The sequence below is a fragment of the Mirounga leonina genome, unplaced genomic scaffold, assembly GCF_011800145.1.
Source record: "Mirounga leonina isolate KUSES-001 unplaced genomic scaffold, KU_Mleo_1.0 Mir_176, whole genome shotgun sequence".
In the NCBI taxonomy this organism is placed as follows: domain Eukaryota; kingdom Metazoa; phylum Chordata; class Mammalia; order Carnivora; family Phocidae; genus Mirounga; species Mirounga leonina.
Window position 1 is genome coordinate 44,257,964 of NW_023270454.1, and position 16,738 is coordinate 44,274,701.

At 43.2% G+C, this 16,738-nt stretch overlaps 1 protein-coding gene across 2 annotated transcripts in view; it reads left to right on the forward strand.

Moving 5' to 3' along the window:
- Positions 1–16,738, forward strand: part of MAML3 (mastermind like transcriptional coactivator 3) — a 397,800-nt gene that overhangs the window by 227,570 nt on the left and 153,492 nt on the right. For both annotated transcript variants that reach the window (XM_035023028.1, XM_035023029.1), the window contains exon 2: positions 5,887–7,389. In XM_035023028.1, coding sequence (XP_034878919.1) covers positions 5,887–7,389 — 1,503 coding nt within the window. The remainder of the gene's footprint in view (positions 1–5,886; positions 7,390–16,738) is intronic.

Genomic DNA, 16,738 nt, shown 5'->3' on the forward strand with positions numbered 1-16,738 from the left:
GTCCCCCTTCCCCTCCTCCCCCCCTCCCCCGCCCCAGCTCTGTCATTTTGTAATCTTGCTTTATCTTACTATGCCTGAAGTTCCTTCTCCATAAGATAATTATAATAAACCCTATTTTTTACAAGCATTAGGCGTAGGAGACAAGGAATCTGATGGCTTACCCCGATGGCTTTCATCTTAAAGGCTCCATTATTAATAGCAGTATCATCTTCTTTATTACCAGGCTCCATGACCCTGCCCAATTTCATGCAAAATTAGGGCCAAGGCAATATGAGGTTTTTGTTTTATTTTGTTTTTTGACTTACTAGCACTGCTAAAAGCCAAAAGGCAGAAAGAATCTCTTTTTCGAGGGTATGCTGGCCCAGGGGACCCCTAAGAAGCGCCTCTGTGTGAGCAGAGGCCTGGTAATCTTAGCTATGTTCCTCATCCCTGTTATGGGTGTCATCTACCCCGCCCCATTCCACCTTCTCCAAAGCACTGACCTTTTCCCCATAGAGCCGTAAGAGCAGCACATGACCTGCCCCAAAGATTTTATATGAGGATAAAATACGATCCTTTGTGAAAGTACTTTATAACCCCAAAGGCAAAGCTATTCTTCTTACTACTGGTGTGAGTGTCCTATCACACCTCCCAAACCATTCTGTCTCTCTCAGCCTCTCAATTTCTTTCTGTGTCTCTCGGTTCCTCTCTTCCCCTACCCCCATGCCCCCTTTCTGTCTGTCTGTCTGTCTGTCTGTCTCTCACACCTACATCCACGCACATCATGGTTTCATGGGAGACCAACGCTATCAAGCCACACTGGAGGTGAGAGACTCGTGCTGAAGCCATTCTGGAGGACGACTTGTCTCCTCTGGAGTAACTGACACGTGCTAGTGGCCCATATTGTCACAGGCATGGGATGAACAGCATACTTCAGCTCCTGGCACCACAGCCTCTCTTAATGGGTGAAAACATTTATATGTAATAACAGTAAGAGAGGAACAAGGAAGCTGATGCTCAGTAAAGAGTTTCTGTGATTCTTCCGCAAGGGCACAAATCATACTAAGAGGCTTCCAGCTTTGTACGGCAGAAGGGCCAGGGACTTCCCTGAGATGAAGCCATTTGGGATGAGACTCTTACCCGAGTCCTTGGGAGGCAGGGGCTCACAAGGATACCCCTCTATTCAGTCAGCCATCCTCCTGCTCACTGAGCAGAGTGCTTGCGAGTTCCTCAGCCTTCTCAAGCTCACAGGTTCTATCTCTTCCTGCCTGTTCTCCTTCTGTCTTGTGAGAGGGACATGAGAGAATTAGACTCACAAACCACCTTTCCGTAGAGCAAACAATAATGAGATAGACAGTAGAGATTCTAAGATTGCTCTATTTGGGGCACAACAAAACATAAAACCACAACATAGCATATTCAGTGATGTCTTTCTTATTTGCTTATTTCCCAAATGTTGTATGTCAATAAAGGGACCAGCAGTGGAGAACTTGAGGCCCTCAAGGAAAAGGAAATACTCAGCAGCTCCATTCCGGTCACATGCTGAAAATGCATTCAATTTGAACCTCAGCAATCTCGTGCCGCCCTACAATCTAGGACACGAATGCATTAGCGTTTGGACTTCGGCTTGAATGGCAAACTTGATTTTTGTTGTTCATATTAAAAAAAGCTACGCCAGATGCTTGGAAAACATGAGGATTTGCCAGCTAGGGAACAGAAATATTATCATTCTACCTATTTGTAGTTTGAAGATCCAGAAAGTAATCGATCTCACTTGCAGTTGTGACTATACTGGTATCACTGAATTTTTTTTTTTAATATTTTATCCATTTGACAGAGAGAGAGACAGCGAGAGAGGGAACACAAGCAGGGGGAGTGGGAGAGGGAGAAGCAGGCTTCCCGCGGAGCAGGGAGCCCGATGCGGGGCTCAATCCCAGGACCCTGGGATCATGACCTGAGCCGAAGGCAGACGCTCAACGACTGAGCCACCCAGGCGCCCCTCACTGAATTTTAAAGATAATAATAGCTAAGGCTTAGGTGGGTACTTACAGGTTACCGGGCATGAAGCTAAGTGTTTTCTATGTTACTGCATTTAAGTTTGTTCTCGCAGTAACTCTATGAGCTAGATATTATTAACCCATTTTGCAGATAAGGAAACCAAAACTTAGGAGAAGTTAAAGAAGTTTTCCAGGATCCATTCATTCAACAGATAATGATCGACCATCAACTCTGAGCTACTGGGGACCCATTAGTGAACAAAAGAGAAAAATCCCTTCCCTCATGTAACTCACTTTCTAATGGAGGGGATCATAGCTAATGTATTAAGTACCAGACGACATTTATATGTATTAACTCTTCGGTGGCGGGGGTGGGGGAGGTGGTAGTCTCAGGTTTGACCCCAGGCATTCTAACTACAGAGCCAGGGCTCCTGTTTCTGTATTACTGCCCAGTGCTGCCTCACCCAGGTAGGCCCCCTCAGCTGGAAGAGGTGAAACTTGGGGTTCCAGCCAGACGTGTCCTTCAGCATGGTCTCAGCCACCGTTTTACAGAGGAACAAACAGACCATTTGTCTTTATTTCCCCATCCCGCCCCATCTATTTCATGGCCAACAACAGAATCATGGACCTGAACTTTCTAAAATAAAGTCAGGTTCATTTTTAAGACATTTTTTTTTTTAACAGTGGTGCCAAGGGCCCCAAGTCTTCTCTTCTTTAGGCCCTGAAGCTGTGATATTTGAACTTGCTGCTGAGCGTTGGAGCTACATTCAGGTATCTGCCATACCTGAATTTTCTAGCAGTTTCTGCCTCGTAGGATGGATTGAGCCAGCATCTTTTTTGAAGTCAAATTCCAGTGTGTCCCAGTTAGGCCCTTGTTTTCAGCAATTCTGGGGCTTCTACTAAATGACTGCAGACAGTGTTTGGTGTTGTGATTAAAAATATCAGATTTAGGAACAAGGGTTAGACTGGATTTTTACTCAAGGACCTTTTCTGTTTACTTTTGAAATGGAATCCTCTACTTATGAGAGCATAGCAATCAAGTGGTACTGCTTAGAGTCCCCCAAACCATCTGCAGATTGGTTTTATTATACATGGGGCTCCTCTAGAGCCCTGGCAGTTCCACGTGTGAGTGCTGAAGAACAGGGTCAGAGGGAACTCTGTTCCTCTCTCCCCTTGCTTCCATGATGCACTGCACCTTTGCAGGAATAAGAGAGTGCCCAAGTGGAGGACCGCTCTCCCTCCTCCCTGCTCCCCAAGTCATCCTGCCTTCTGCCTTCCACTCTGTGAAGTTACTGAATCCCTCTTCTAACCTGACTTAGTCTTCCTGTGGTCATTCAGCAGCCACTTCCTCAGTACTTACCCTATGCCAAGCTCTTTGATCAGAGCCCCACACACTGGCCCCTTTCTGGCAGAAAGGAAGGGGGCAGACGGATGAATAAGGTTTATAGTTAATAAATCCACAGAGTTAACAAGAGTTTCCTTAACTGGACTTCTCAGATAAGTCCATTTTAGTGGACACAACACTCTACATTCTCCAGGGTAAGAATTCCCATTACCAGGAACCTCAGCTCCTGGGTCATACTCAAGTTCCAGTGGCAAAAATTCCCACAGAACAGGAAAGCAAAGGCCCCGCAACCGTCAGGGCTGGACTCCTGCTGCACAAGGTCCCCACCGGGGAGGTCTGGGTCCTGCAGCTTTTTGAGCAAAAAACTCTCTTGTAGGGGCCATCTGCCCCAAAGTCTGGGGCTATTGATGGACGGTGCTGTGCCTGAGCTGAAGGAGCATCACACGGCTTCATCCCTCGCAGATCATGTGCACCAGGGCCCTCTATTGGATTGCACACTAAATTGTTAGCGATCTATGCAGACATTATCTTTTCTATAAATCAGCCAATCCATGGCACACACCAAGAAAGTCAGGCATTTCTTAGGGTCCAATGAGGCTGCCTCCTGCTCTGATTAAAACTCACCTCTTTCAGCTCCTGTGAATTAGACAGCAGAATTAATCATTCAGTTTGCCATTATTTATCAACTACTGCTGTGAGCCTGAACACCAGGTGTGGCCCCACAGATACACAGTAAGCAAATCAGTCAGAGTACCTACTACACTCTTGGAGCTCACTAAACAGACACTGAAGCAATCGCCCCAAAGTATGGTGGTAGGAGCTCCAACTGGGGAAGTAGAGGTTGCTTGGAAAAACTTATTCCAGGATATCCAACCCAATATAGGTGGATCAAAGAAGGGACCTAATGTAGTTGGGGGTGGGGAAGGGAGGTAAGAAGATTTCCTAGAGGAAGTGAAATCTAAGATACAATCTGAAGGATGAGTAGCTGTTGACCTAGGGGAGGGGGGCGGGAGAAGTTTGTTCCAAGAAAAGAAAACAACAGGTTTTCTACCCTGGAGGTAGAAGGAAGCTTGGCACATCTAAGAAACTGAAAGACTTTCTAGGGAGTTGATAGAAAATGTTTGGCAGAGGACAGGGAGGTGATGTTAAACAGAGAAGCAAGAAGATGAACCCGGAATGATGAGCAGAAACCAGGTGAAGTAGGCTCAGATTGGATTTCAATCTAAAGGCAATGGAAGCCATTGCAGAGTTAGAAACAGGAAAGGCAAAGTATTTCTTGAAAGAGGTGGCAGCGTAGAGAATAGATTGTTGGAGAGCAAAGCAATGGATAAAAGAATAGATGAAAGAGTAATGGAGGGTGAATGGAGGCAAGGCAAAGAGACTAGTGAGAAGACTATTGCAACAATTTAGCCAGAGAAAATGGTATCCTGGCCTAGGATAGTAGCAGTGAGTTTGGAGATGAGTGGACATATTAGAGGGATATTTTAGATGTGGAATCCATAGGACTTGGTGGTTGGTGATGTGAGGCGTTTTGAGAAGAATGCTCAGGTTTCCAGTTTGGGTAAGTGAGTAGATATTGAGTAGGGAACTGGGTAGATACTGGGATGGAGAGCATGGTTGAGGATCATGTTTGATAACCAGCTCACTGCTGAGACGTGTTGAGTTTTAGATGCCTATGAAACATCCAGGAAGAGGGGTCTGAAGTTAATAGAACTCCGCAGAGAAGACTGGACTGGGTACCTCGTTAACAGGATCATCAGCCTAGAGAAGATGGTTGAAGCTGTTGAAATGGATGCAATCATGTAGTTAAGCATGTAGAGTGGGCAGGAACAAAAGCTTATGAGCAAACAATGAGGAATTCCAACATTTAGGAGAAAGAACGAAGAATACATAGGACACTGAGAAAGAGCAGACGGAGAGAAAGAAAGAAACCCAGGAAAATGTGATAGCATGGAAAGCAATGGAAGCATGCTTTTAGAGCAGAGCGGGTTGCTGCATCACAAGGTGCTGGGTGGCCAAGTAAACAAGAACTGGAAGGAAGTTGTGGGTCATGTCAACCATTAATCTTCATTTCTGTGCTATTCAGTAAACGTTAAATTCCATATTCTTAGAGGATTTTGAGTGTTTTTCAAAATACTGTTGATTTAATTCCTTGACGTCTTCAGTTAAGATGTGAGAAGAAGTTAAGATAGGTATTAACATCTTGCGAAAGTATAACACATTTGGGGCCAAGTCTCACATTATGCGTTGCTTTGGAAAATAATGATGGATGATTCTCTGCTGTAAGAGAAGTACTGCCTTTAACTGTCTCTTTTTCTTTTGTTCCCCACCCTCCAATCTTTATTTTGTTTTCTATCTCTTAGCCTCATGAGCTGTTCTTTTAGATAAAACCTTTCCCCACAGGATTTGAAGCCTGGCCACTCTTGAAATTAGATGTGGAACTTCTTTCCCGTGTGTGATAAAGCATTTAAAAGTTAGTTCACAGCAGTCGTACATCACCTTGCTCAAAGAGTGAACGATGACTTGGAGATTTACTCACCACCCTCTTTCCCGTTTCTTTCCCAGCTCCAAGAGACTGTGAAGAGGAAGTTGGAAGGAGCTCGATCACCACTTAATGGAGACCAGCAGAATGGTGCTTGCGATGGGAGTTTTTCTCCAACGAGCAAGAGAATACGAAAGGACATTCCTACAGGAATGGAAACCCTCAATATGCCACTGCCTTCAGCTTCTCCTCTTCACCAACTTGACCTGAAGCCTTCTTTGCCCTTGCAGAATAGTGGGACTCACACTCCCGGGCTTCTAGAAGATCTAAGTAAGAATGGTAGGCTTCCAGAGATCAAACTTCCTGTCAACGGTTGCAGTGACCTGGAGGACAGCTTCACCATCCTGCAGAGCAAGGACCTCAAACAAGAGCCTCTAGATGACCCTACTTGCTTAGACACATCCGAAACGTCTCTTTCAAATCAGAACAAGCTGTTCTCAGACATTAACCTGAATGATCAGGAGTGGCAAGAATTAATCGATGAGCTGGCCAACACGGTCCCTGAGGATGACATACAGGACCTGTTCAACGAAGACTTTGAGGAGAAGAAGGAGCCCGAATTCTCGCAGCCGGCGACGGAGACCCCTCTCTCCCAGGAGAGTGCGAGTGTGAAGAGCGACCCCTCCCACTCGCCTTTTGCACACGTCTCCCTGGGATCTCCCCAGGCGAGGCCCTCCTCCTCTGGCCCTCCCTTTTCTACGGGCCCCACGGCCGCGAGTTTGCCTTCGGTGGCCAGCACTCCCGCAGCTCCAAACCCCGCCAGCTCACCAGCAAACTGTGCTGTCCAGTCCCCTCAGACTCCCGGCCAAGCGCACGCTCCAGGCCAAGCCCCAGCCCGGCCTGGAAACGGTTATCTCCTTAATCCGGCAGCAGGGCCCGTGGCCGGGGCCAGCTCCGACATGTCGCCGGCGGAGCAGCTCAAGCAGATGGCCGCGCAGCAGCAGCAGAGGGCCAAACTCATGCAACAGAAGCAGCAACAGCACCACTCCAACCAGACCTCCAGCTGGTCGCCCTTGGGGCCCCCGTCCAGCCCCTACGGAGCAGCCTTCGCTGCGGAAAAACCAAATAGCCCAATGATGTACCCCCAAGCCTTTAACAACCAAAACCCCGTAGTGCCTCCCATGGCAACCAACCTGCAGAAGACGACAATGAATAACTACCTCCCTCAGAACCACATGAGTATGATCAATCAGCAGCCAAATAACTTGGGTACCAACTCCTTAAACAAACAGCACAATATTCTCACCTACGGCAACACTAAGCCTCTGACCCATTTCAACGCGGACTTGAGTCAGAGGATGACCCCCCCGATGGCCAACCCCAACAAAAACCCGGTGATGCCCTACATCCAGCAGCCGCCGCCGCCGCCGCCGCCACAGCAGCCGCCGCCGCCGCCGCCGCCGCCGCCGCAGCTCCAGGCCCCCAGGGCGCACCTGAGCGAGGAGCAGAAGCGCCTGCTTCTCCTGAAGCAGAAAGGCGTGCTGACGCAGCCCATGGCTTACGCCGCGCTTCCGTCCCACGGGCAGGTGAGTGTGAGCGCGAGCGGTTCGCGCCGCGCTGCTGGTGCGTTTCAGACCCGCGGCGCGCCCTGCTCTCCGCGCGCCGGGGGCGGCGGGCTTTCGGTCCCTGCGTGCCGGTTCCTTCCCGTCCTGCCTCCTGGCGTTGCCAGGCGTAGGTTCTGGTTTGTGCTTCGTTTTGTATGGTTTTCCCCCTTTCTTCTAAGAGATGGAAAAGGTTGGGACGGTAGACTTTCCTGTGTTTGAACGTCGAGGAATCAAACTTCCTTTCTTCCCGCCAGCAGATAAGGAACCAGAAAGTACGGTCAAGTTCGCGCTCCGAGAGAGGCAGGCCGTGGAGGTCACAGGGCAAAGCATGCTGCTCCTTCCTGGCTTCTCTCCCAGGTCACAGAGTCCTAGACTCGGGGTTACGGTAGCGGGGCCGGAGCGTTTCAGGGATCTCCGCAGCGGTTTCATAAGGCCCTGAACATCTCCGCCTATCTCACTGAACTGTGAATAATGGAAACGTGGATTCTTTTTTTTTTTTAATTTTTTTTTTTAAAGATTTTATTTATTTATTTGAGAGAGAGAATGAGAGAGAGCACATGAGAGGGGGGAGGGTCAGAGGGAGAAGCAGACCCCCTGCTGAGCAGGGAGCCCGATGCGGGACTCGATCCTGGGACTCCAGGATCATGACCTGAGCCGAAGGCAGTCGCCCAACCAACTGAGCCACCCAGGCGCCCGGAAACGTGGATTCTTGATGGTTGGAGGTGGGAGAGTTGCCCGTAGTTTCCGAGTGGAGGGTGGCTTTCTGAAGGGCCATTCCCCATTTAAACACTGGCTGCTGAACTAGCACTTTTAGATGCTGTTTCAACGCCGCGTGACTTGGGAGTGCAATAAAACCTTCCCGATGCGTTCAGCTCTCATCCAGGAAAAGTTGATGCGGGATAGATCTTAGTGCTGGATCACAATAAATTCTCCTCTTTCCCAGTGTCTTTCTTCAGGACATCCTGGTTTAGGGGTGTAGGGCTCTCAGTGACCTGTGGTAAAAATGAGTGGCAACCAGTTGGGGAGTGAATCCTCATTGACAAGCATTCACTGCCCCCATCCTGACCAGGAGCAGCTTCTCTACGTTGAAGGAGTGGGGAAATGCACTGTTCTACTGCCTTTCCTCCAACATGGGTGAACTCGCTAGAGCCACCCTTCCACTACCAGTTGCTATGTTGTGCCTCAGTCCTCTCAGGATTCTGACATTTGCATCGTAGTTGGGGGTTTTGCAGCAAATTCTTTGCTTTAAGGGCTCTCACGGGCAAACAGGTTCTAACTAGTACTTGGATATGTGTCCACAGTTGGATGCATTAGAAGCTCTGGGAAGATCTTGCATCACTAGGGGCTGTTTGCATCTCCCCGGTCGGACGCCCCACCCCACACCCACCCTCCCGCAGCTTGATGGAGGCTTGATGGAGGTGGTGCTGGCCTGCAGAGACAGGCCTGAGCTCTATGGCTTGATTCTTGTCCTTCACAGCCTTCCAAGCCCAAAACCTCACAGTGGTTTCTTGTTTGCACATGCCGGCCAGCTCCATAGAAATTCTGTCTGGAGAAATAAAAATATAGCTTGGTTTACGCCAGCTGTAATCAGTAGCTGGTAGAAAAACATCATTGAAATGTGAGCTTTTATGTTTTTATCTTGGTTTCATTAAGAAAAAAAGGCACCACTGGAAAAGGCAACATTTTATACACTTCAGTATTAAGTTCTGAAGGAGGCCAAAATAGAGGCAACACACAGGGTTGTTTGTTGTAGCCCAGACACGTCAGAGGTTTATGAGATCACAAGCTGTCAGAATGGTCTGTTGTTAATCTTAATACAAATTGTGCTTCTACATTTGCTGTTTTTCCTTGAGCAACAGTGAAGTATTTCCTCCAAGCCAGACCAAAGATGATTAATTCCAACTCACAGGCTCTGCAGACATGTGGGTGCAATGTGAACCCATCCTCACTCCCCACCTTCACTAAATGTCTTTTGAAATTTGCTAACTTGGGATGAAGTTCTTGTCTTTGCTGGAACATGAATTTTAAAGGTACTTATTTCAGGTCCTTATGCTTGCCTAACTATGAGTAACCGAAGCCTTGAGCTACAGAGCTCATGTTTTGAAAGGATTCAGTCAAGTGTAGAAACAAAAGTGATGGTTTTCTGGATTAAATCTCTGGGATCCTCCTCTTTTCCTTCCATCTCACGAGGTACTTTCAGAGTGGACAGAGTCTGCCTTTTTGAGGCCTTATTAGAATAATCACTTCTTAACCTCAAAAAGAACCATCAAGCAAAAGCACACTTTTTAATGAAATATTAACTCACCACTGTTTGAAAAAAGCTTCAAAATACATATATAAACATGTGAATATCTTTCTGCAAACATACCATTTATTTCATGCTTTCACCTGATTGTGGAGCAGTATTTACATAGCTCTCAGAATAGTTAATTACTCTATATGCGAGTACATTACACAAATACAAGCTCAAATTACAGGCAAGATATAAAATATAATTATACATAGGTGTAGTTCAAATTTGTTTTCTGCTGTTGCTAGTGAAAATTCACTTTACTCTCTGTTGGCCACAAGGACCATGATCAACACTTAGTTTTAATGAACGACTTGAATACCAAAGCCAATAATACTGAAACATTTATTTCAAGGTAATTATCTTATACAGATGTTTACTTGATTGGGATATATGCAGACAATGCCATTTCTCTCAGAAGATGCCATTTCTCACTTACCTGGATATTGTTTTTAAAGAAGGAACCAAAAACTAGAAACAAAAAAAGCTTATTTCAAAATATCAAATATGTTTTATTGAGTAATGCCACTACTCAGAATGTACATGTTATTCATTGCAATTAGAAAATTAAAGATTTATGTACAAAGATTATGTTCATGGTAATGAAACAAGCTTATGATAATGAAAAATGGGGACCAAAATAAATATTTTGGAAAAATAAATAATGTACATGAAAATCATGATATTAATAAGTGATTAATCACATGGAAATGCTCATAAGATGAACAAAATAATCAGATCATACAATAGCTTGTATGTTATAGTCCAGGTTGTGTTTTTTGATATGTGTAGAAAAATACTGAGTATCTAAAATATTAGGAGTGGAATTTTGGGTTGGTAAAATTGTGATTATTGTTTTCCTCTTATAATTTACTGAATTTTCTAAATTTTCTATCATATATGTTAATTCTACCATCAGGAAAAATACTTTTTAAACAAAGAAAATCCCCTGTTTTAAAAAAAGCTTATGCTTCACTGATTCTTTTTTAAAAATCCTTATTTATCCACTTTGTCAGTTGGATTGAGGTGATACCATTATTGTCTATTCATTTACATATATTATTTGTAAATTCCTCCCTCCTTCTAGAGATAGTGCTAAAACCCACTCCCCACACTCCCTCTCTTTTCCTTTCTCTCTCCACATCCTGTTTTCACTTCTTCTCTTAAGTCCCATCAAACTTCAGCTAAAACAGTGACAGTGAAACTATCGATAAAATTTCCACCATTTTAAGCTTTAGAATCTTCTTAGGGTTATGTTCTTGTATTATTTCTTTGATCTTTTCTTCTTTCCCTTTTCTTTTCTTTTCTTTCTTTCTTTTTTTTTTTTTTTTACTCTCTGGAACTTCATCATATACTGGGCCTTCTGGATTGCTCTTTAATTTTTAAAATTTGTGTTTCTGTGTTGAAATAACCAGAACGTATTTTGGTCCTGTTTCTCTATTATCTTTTCCTAATCTCATTTCTCAAAGACAGGATCTCTCTGTCTCTCTCTCTCTCCCTCCCTCCGTCTCTGCCTCTGTGTGTGTCTGTCTCTCTATTTTTGCTATTTTTTCATAGTACCTAACACTGTGTCTTCAACATAACGATGTTTAATAAATCATTAAACACGGCAATTATCAAAGTTCAAGCCAAAAATATGTTTACTTGATTATCAGCTCCAGTGGAGAGAGCGTTAGCAAAAATAACACAGAGCTGTTTTTGAGATCAAATAGAAGAACCGGAAAGACAGGTCTAAAAAGAATCCTTTGATAGGAGGTGGTTATCTTGAACCAAAAGAACAACAGTGGGATTGCTGGGACAGCGAACTCAGTCTCTGTGTCTGACAAACAAAAAAACAGTGGAGCAACTATGAAAGAAGTAAACCAAAAGCAAATGACAGCCTGCTGGTCAAGGAATGTGACAGGGATACCCAAAGCCCAAAAATAATTCCTACATGGAATAGTGGAAAGCGAATAATTTCCAAAATGTGATGTTAATTTTTAGTAGTTACTATCATAGGACTAGAGAAATCATAGACTTCTGTGCTACGTTATTCTTTGCACGTGTGTTTGCTACGTGTGGCTGTATATATCACGATGAGAAGATGTACGCTCATATGTTATAGAATGTTTTCCCCTTTCAATCTTATTTTACCAAAATATGTTGGGTACCATGTGAGGTATATTATTACGAGCTTTTTAGCCATAAAATCTCCACAAAAAGAACAGAGCTCTAGTATTCACAGCCGTCTTGGAAATCTCTTTGAAGATATATTTTGCTTAACTCTAAAAACCTGGAGCCCCTTTGTTTAGTTTCCTTAAGATATATTGTTTACTTTATTCAAATAATACATGACATAGTTTCGAAAGTTAGATAGCACTGCAAGTCTTCTGAGGAGAAACAGCCGTCTACCGCTTCATCCCCTCCATTCTTAAGTTGTTTTCTCTTATTTACCTCCATCAACTGCTGGTTCTCAATTTTTCAATGATTTGATTCTGTAGAAGATGAGGATTTAACCTGCTTATACTACCTCCTCACAAGCATAACCGCCACACACAGAGTCTCTCTGTTTCTCTTCCCTAAACTCTCAATGTAACTAGATACATCACAAATTATGATTTTAAAGTATTCCATATTTACATGAGTGATTTTTGCATAGCACATCACAATTTCATTATGTAGTATACTATGATTATATTCCCTTTCTTACACAACTTTTTGTTTTCCCTGGAATTAATAATAGTCTCTTTTTTATTGGTGTTGTCCTTATACCTACCTTCAATCCATCCTCAAATTTGTCCGACTCTGTAAAACTCGAGATATGATCAAAATCAAATAATCTGCTTTTCTTATATTTTCTTTCCTATTTTTTCCCTCTCCCTTTTCTCTCACTTCTCTCTTTCTTTTCCTTGATCTTTCTTTCCTTTAATGTCTCTCCTGAAGGTTTATACCCTCTTGCTCCAGTCTTCTTCTTTCTACAGCTTTCTTGGTCTGCTACTTAACTGAAATACTGCAACTGCCCCTCACCATTATTCTTGGAATGTTTTACCCCTTTCCCATCACACTACCTGTTTTCTTGTTCCCTCCACCTCTTTCTTGCTAGAGCACATCCTCAGAACCTGCTAAGAAAGGGTGCTCAAGAGACTGTTTTGATGAAAGCTGTTTTTGAAAATAACTTTATCCTCACATTTTATTGACAGTTTGCCAGATGTAGAATTATAGTTAGGAAACATTCAGTCAGAATTTCAAAGACATTTCTTCAAGATCCTGTGGCTTTCATACTGTTGAAAAATCTAGTGACATTTGGATCCCCCTTCTATGTGTGTGACTGGTTTTTTTCCCCCCCACTCTGAGAGCTTTTCAGATCTTCTCTGTATTCCTGAAATTTCATAATGGTATGCCTTAATGTAGCCATTTTTCATTCACTGTGTCCGGTACTATGAACTTTTTCTTTAAAACTCTGGAAAAATATCCTTAGGATATGTTCTTGTATTATTTCTTAGAATATTTCTCCCTTCCTTTTTCTCTATTTTTAACTTTCTAGAACTTTTATTCATCATGTATTGGACCTCCTGGATTGTTCTCTTATTTTCATATCTTTTCAATTTTCCATATCTTTGTCCTTTTGTTCTATGTTCTGTAAGATTTCCTTAACTTTATTCTCCAACTCTGAAATTAAATATTTCATTTTATCACATTTTGAATTTCCATAAGTTCTTTCTTGTTCTCTGATTTACCCTTTTTGATCTAAGGATATTATCTTTTAAATTAAATTCATTAAGGGGCGCCTGGGTGGCTCAGTTGGTTAAGTGACTGCCTTCAGCTCAGGTCATGATCCTGGAGTTCCAGGATCAGGTCCCGCATCAGGCTCCCTGCTCAGCAGGGAGTCTGCTTCTCCCTCTGGTCCTCCTCCCTCTCATGCTCTCTATCTCTCATTCTTTCTATCTCAAATAAATAAATAAAATCTTTTTTAAAAATAAATAAATAAATAAATAAAAAATAAATTAAGTAAGTTTTCTCATGCTCTCTGCTTTGTCTCTGTTTCTCCCAAGCACCCTTTACCCATATGCTTATTTGATTTTTCTTTCTTTCATGTTAGAAGCTTTTCTCAAATGTCTAATTATTTTAAGAATGAGATATAATATAGCTAATTAGTTGCTCTGTGGGTTTACACAGGGCTTGTCATATGTGGAGCTTTGCTGTAGAGGGATTGGGCTAGAACCCAGCCATTTTACTGGGTCAATGTCTGTAGATTTTCCTCCCTGTGGCCAGTCAAAAAAAGACTCCTTCAATCTCACTACTGAAATTTGTTAAGTCTGGAGGCTGGCTTTTTGGAGCTGAGCAGAGGAAGGGAGTTGGTAGGTGGTAGTGATGGTGAGGAGTGTCTCACTAAATGCTATGTAGACTTTCATTTCATCTCCCTGTTTTTGTATGGCTCCTCAATTCACCCTCAGCCAGCTACAACTGGGATCTAGGATTCCAAAGACTTGTGGCTTAATCTCTCTGTCAAGTAGTACACCTTCCTTCTTCCAGTCTGGGGCAGTATATCTGGTCCACCTCTTAATTATACAGGACTTTAGCCAATTTTCCTTTTGTGCACACCCCACCTCCCACCCTGATATTTAGAGGTCCTTCTAATTTCTGAGAATTTATAGCATTCTTTGGCTTGAATCATCTTGCTTTATTTTTGGCTTCCCCTACTGCAGGCTTAGATTTAGCTTTCTCTAAGCTGCTAATTGTTTACCACTCAGCCATCTGATGTTCATCTTCCAAAATTTTATTGATACCCCTCAATTGCTATTGCTATCTCCCATCCTCTTTGTTCTTGAATGTTTAACCATTTTTATCCCTTTATTCTCATTGTAATGGGGCATTGGAGTAAGCCAAGATAAATGTGGGTGTTCAGCCTACTGGAGGCTCCCTCAATGACTTTCAGCATTTTCGATCTGAATATCGAATATTGTCTAATATTAAAATTTATGTTTTACAGCAAATTTCACATTATTGCTTCTAACATTTTGAGCTTTAGTAGAGCTGGTTTCATAAAATCTAAAGTGCTCCCTTACTATAAAATTTGCATATGTCAAATACATGTGTTCAAAAGGACAGCAGTGTCAACATGATCCTCGTGCTTCTTTAAAATAAGATCTTATGATTGGGCGCCTGGGTGGCTCAGTTGGTTAAGCAACTGCCTTCGGCTCAGGTCATGATCCTGGAGTCCCGGGATCGAGTCCCGCATAGGGCTCCCTGCTCGGCAGGGAGTCTGCTTCTCCCTCTGACCCTCCCCCCTCTCATGCTCTCTCTATCTCATTCTCTCTCAAATAAATGAATAAAATCTTAAAAAAAAAATAAAAAATAAAATAAGATCTTATGATTATAACCATTGAATAGTTTTTAGGATCTTGAAAGTATTGACTTACTTCAAGGACTATAAGAACAATTTAGGTTCCATGACCCTGACAAAGCCAAAAGTATCTGGCAACTCAGATGCAAGGTAAAATATTGACAGAACACTCATCACTGACTGAATCCAGGGCCTCCCAGCTGCGGGGAAACCAGTGGGCAGAAGTGCTACAAAAATCCAGGTAATAAATGAAATGTTCATATTGATAGGTATAATAAGTCATTTCCGTACACACACTGGCATATTTTGAAAATCCTGATTGATATTCTGTCAGAGTCTTAGAAATAAGAGGCTAAGAGTAAACAGAAAAGAAAAAGTTTTAGGAATTTATTTTATAATAGTTTTGTGCAAGAAAGAGATTTTAATTAGCACCCTATGAGAATACCCTTTAAAGGTTTCATGGGACAAGAATATTCTTGCTTAATTAGAGAGCTTGTACCCCAACAATCAGTGGTTCTGAAGCTTTTGTGGGCCCAAGAATCACCTGGGGAAATTGTTCAAGATGCAGATAATCGGATTCTGCTGCAAATACTAGAGTCAGTAGGTCTGAGATGGAGCCTGGGAGTGTGCCTTTTAATAAACCCACCACCACTACCGTTTTCTAATAGAGAAATTGTACATAACTCTTAATCTGCAATTAAAGCAACCTGTGTTTATTTCACTCTCAAATTTGTATATACTTATATATGGCAGTTAGTGTCTGTGGAACTATGAATTTTGTAGGGTCTAAGACTTGTATCGTTTCAAGCAAGATAGGAAAATTAGGTTACTCTGCGCTTAATGGATTTTTCTTAGGATAGAGTGAAATTTTTTAAGAGATCAAATCTTGTGGATTCTAGCTGTGTTTGTAAATCACAGAATTACTCCTGTTGATTATCTTAATAGCACAAAGCAGTCCATCCTCATTTCCACCCCCACCTCCAATTCCACCTAGACGAAGTGTGGCATTTCCCTTGTCTCTCCAAGGAACGGTTGGCTGTCCATGCCTCTGCTTTAGGACCAACGGAGGGTGCGGTGTTGTGTGTGCTGACCTGCTTTGCTCAGGACCTATAGGAAGAGAAACTCTGCCTTGGAATGGAAGTGCACACCTTAAAGGAAGCACACTTAAGCTTGCTTAGGGCCTCTTTGGGGACATCCTCCTTAGGGAAAGACTGCTTACAGACACATCAGTAGGGCCACAACTCTGCTGTTCCATCTTCTGACACTGTTATATCAAGGATAGAATTCAGGCACCTTTCCCAGGTGTTCCTGAGCTTTGGGGAGGTGTTGGCATTCCCTTCCTTTCAAGGTCATTCACTGCACCTGAGGCCCCTGCCCAGTGCCTCCCAATGGATATCCAGTGCATTCACACATAAGAGAGTAGGTCCGGCTTTGTTTTTACCCTGGCAAGAGTCTATTAAACTAAGGGTCTGTCACAAGTGTGGAAAATTGTGAAACTTGACCAAGCATGCTCTCCCTGTGTATATTCACTTCTAAAATTCTAACTGTTGGGGACTAAAAAGAGATACTAGAATAGTATCATCTACAGTGTCCCACAGTGTGCATTCTGGTCAAGGAGATAAGGAGACACACCGGTTAAGTCAATACCAGGTAGCAAGTGGTTAAGTTCTACATTAGGGGTATTATGGGCAGAGAGAAGGCAGGAGTCAGTACAGCCT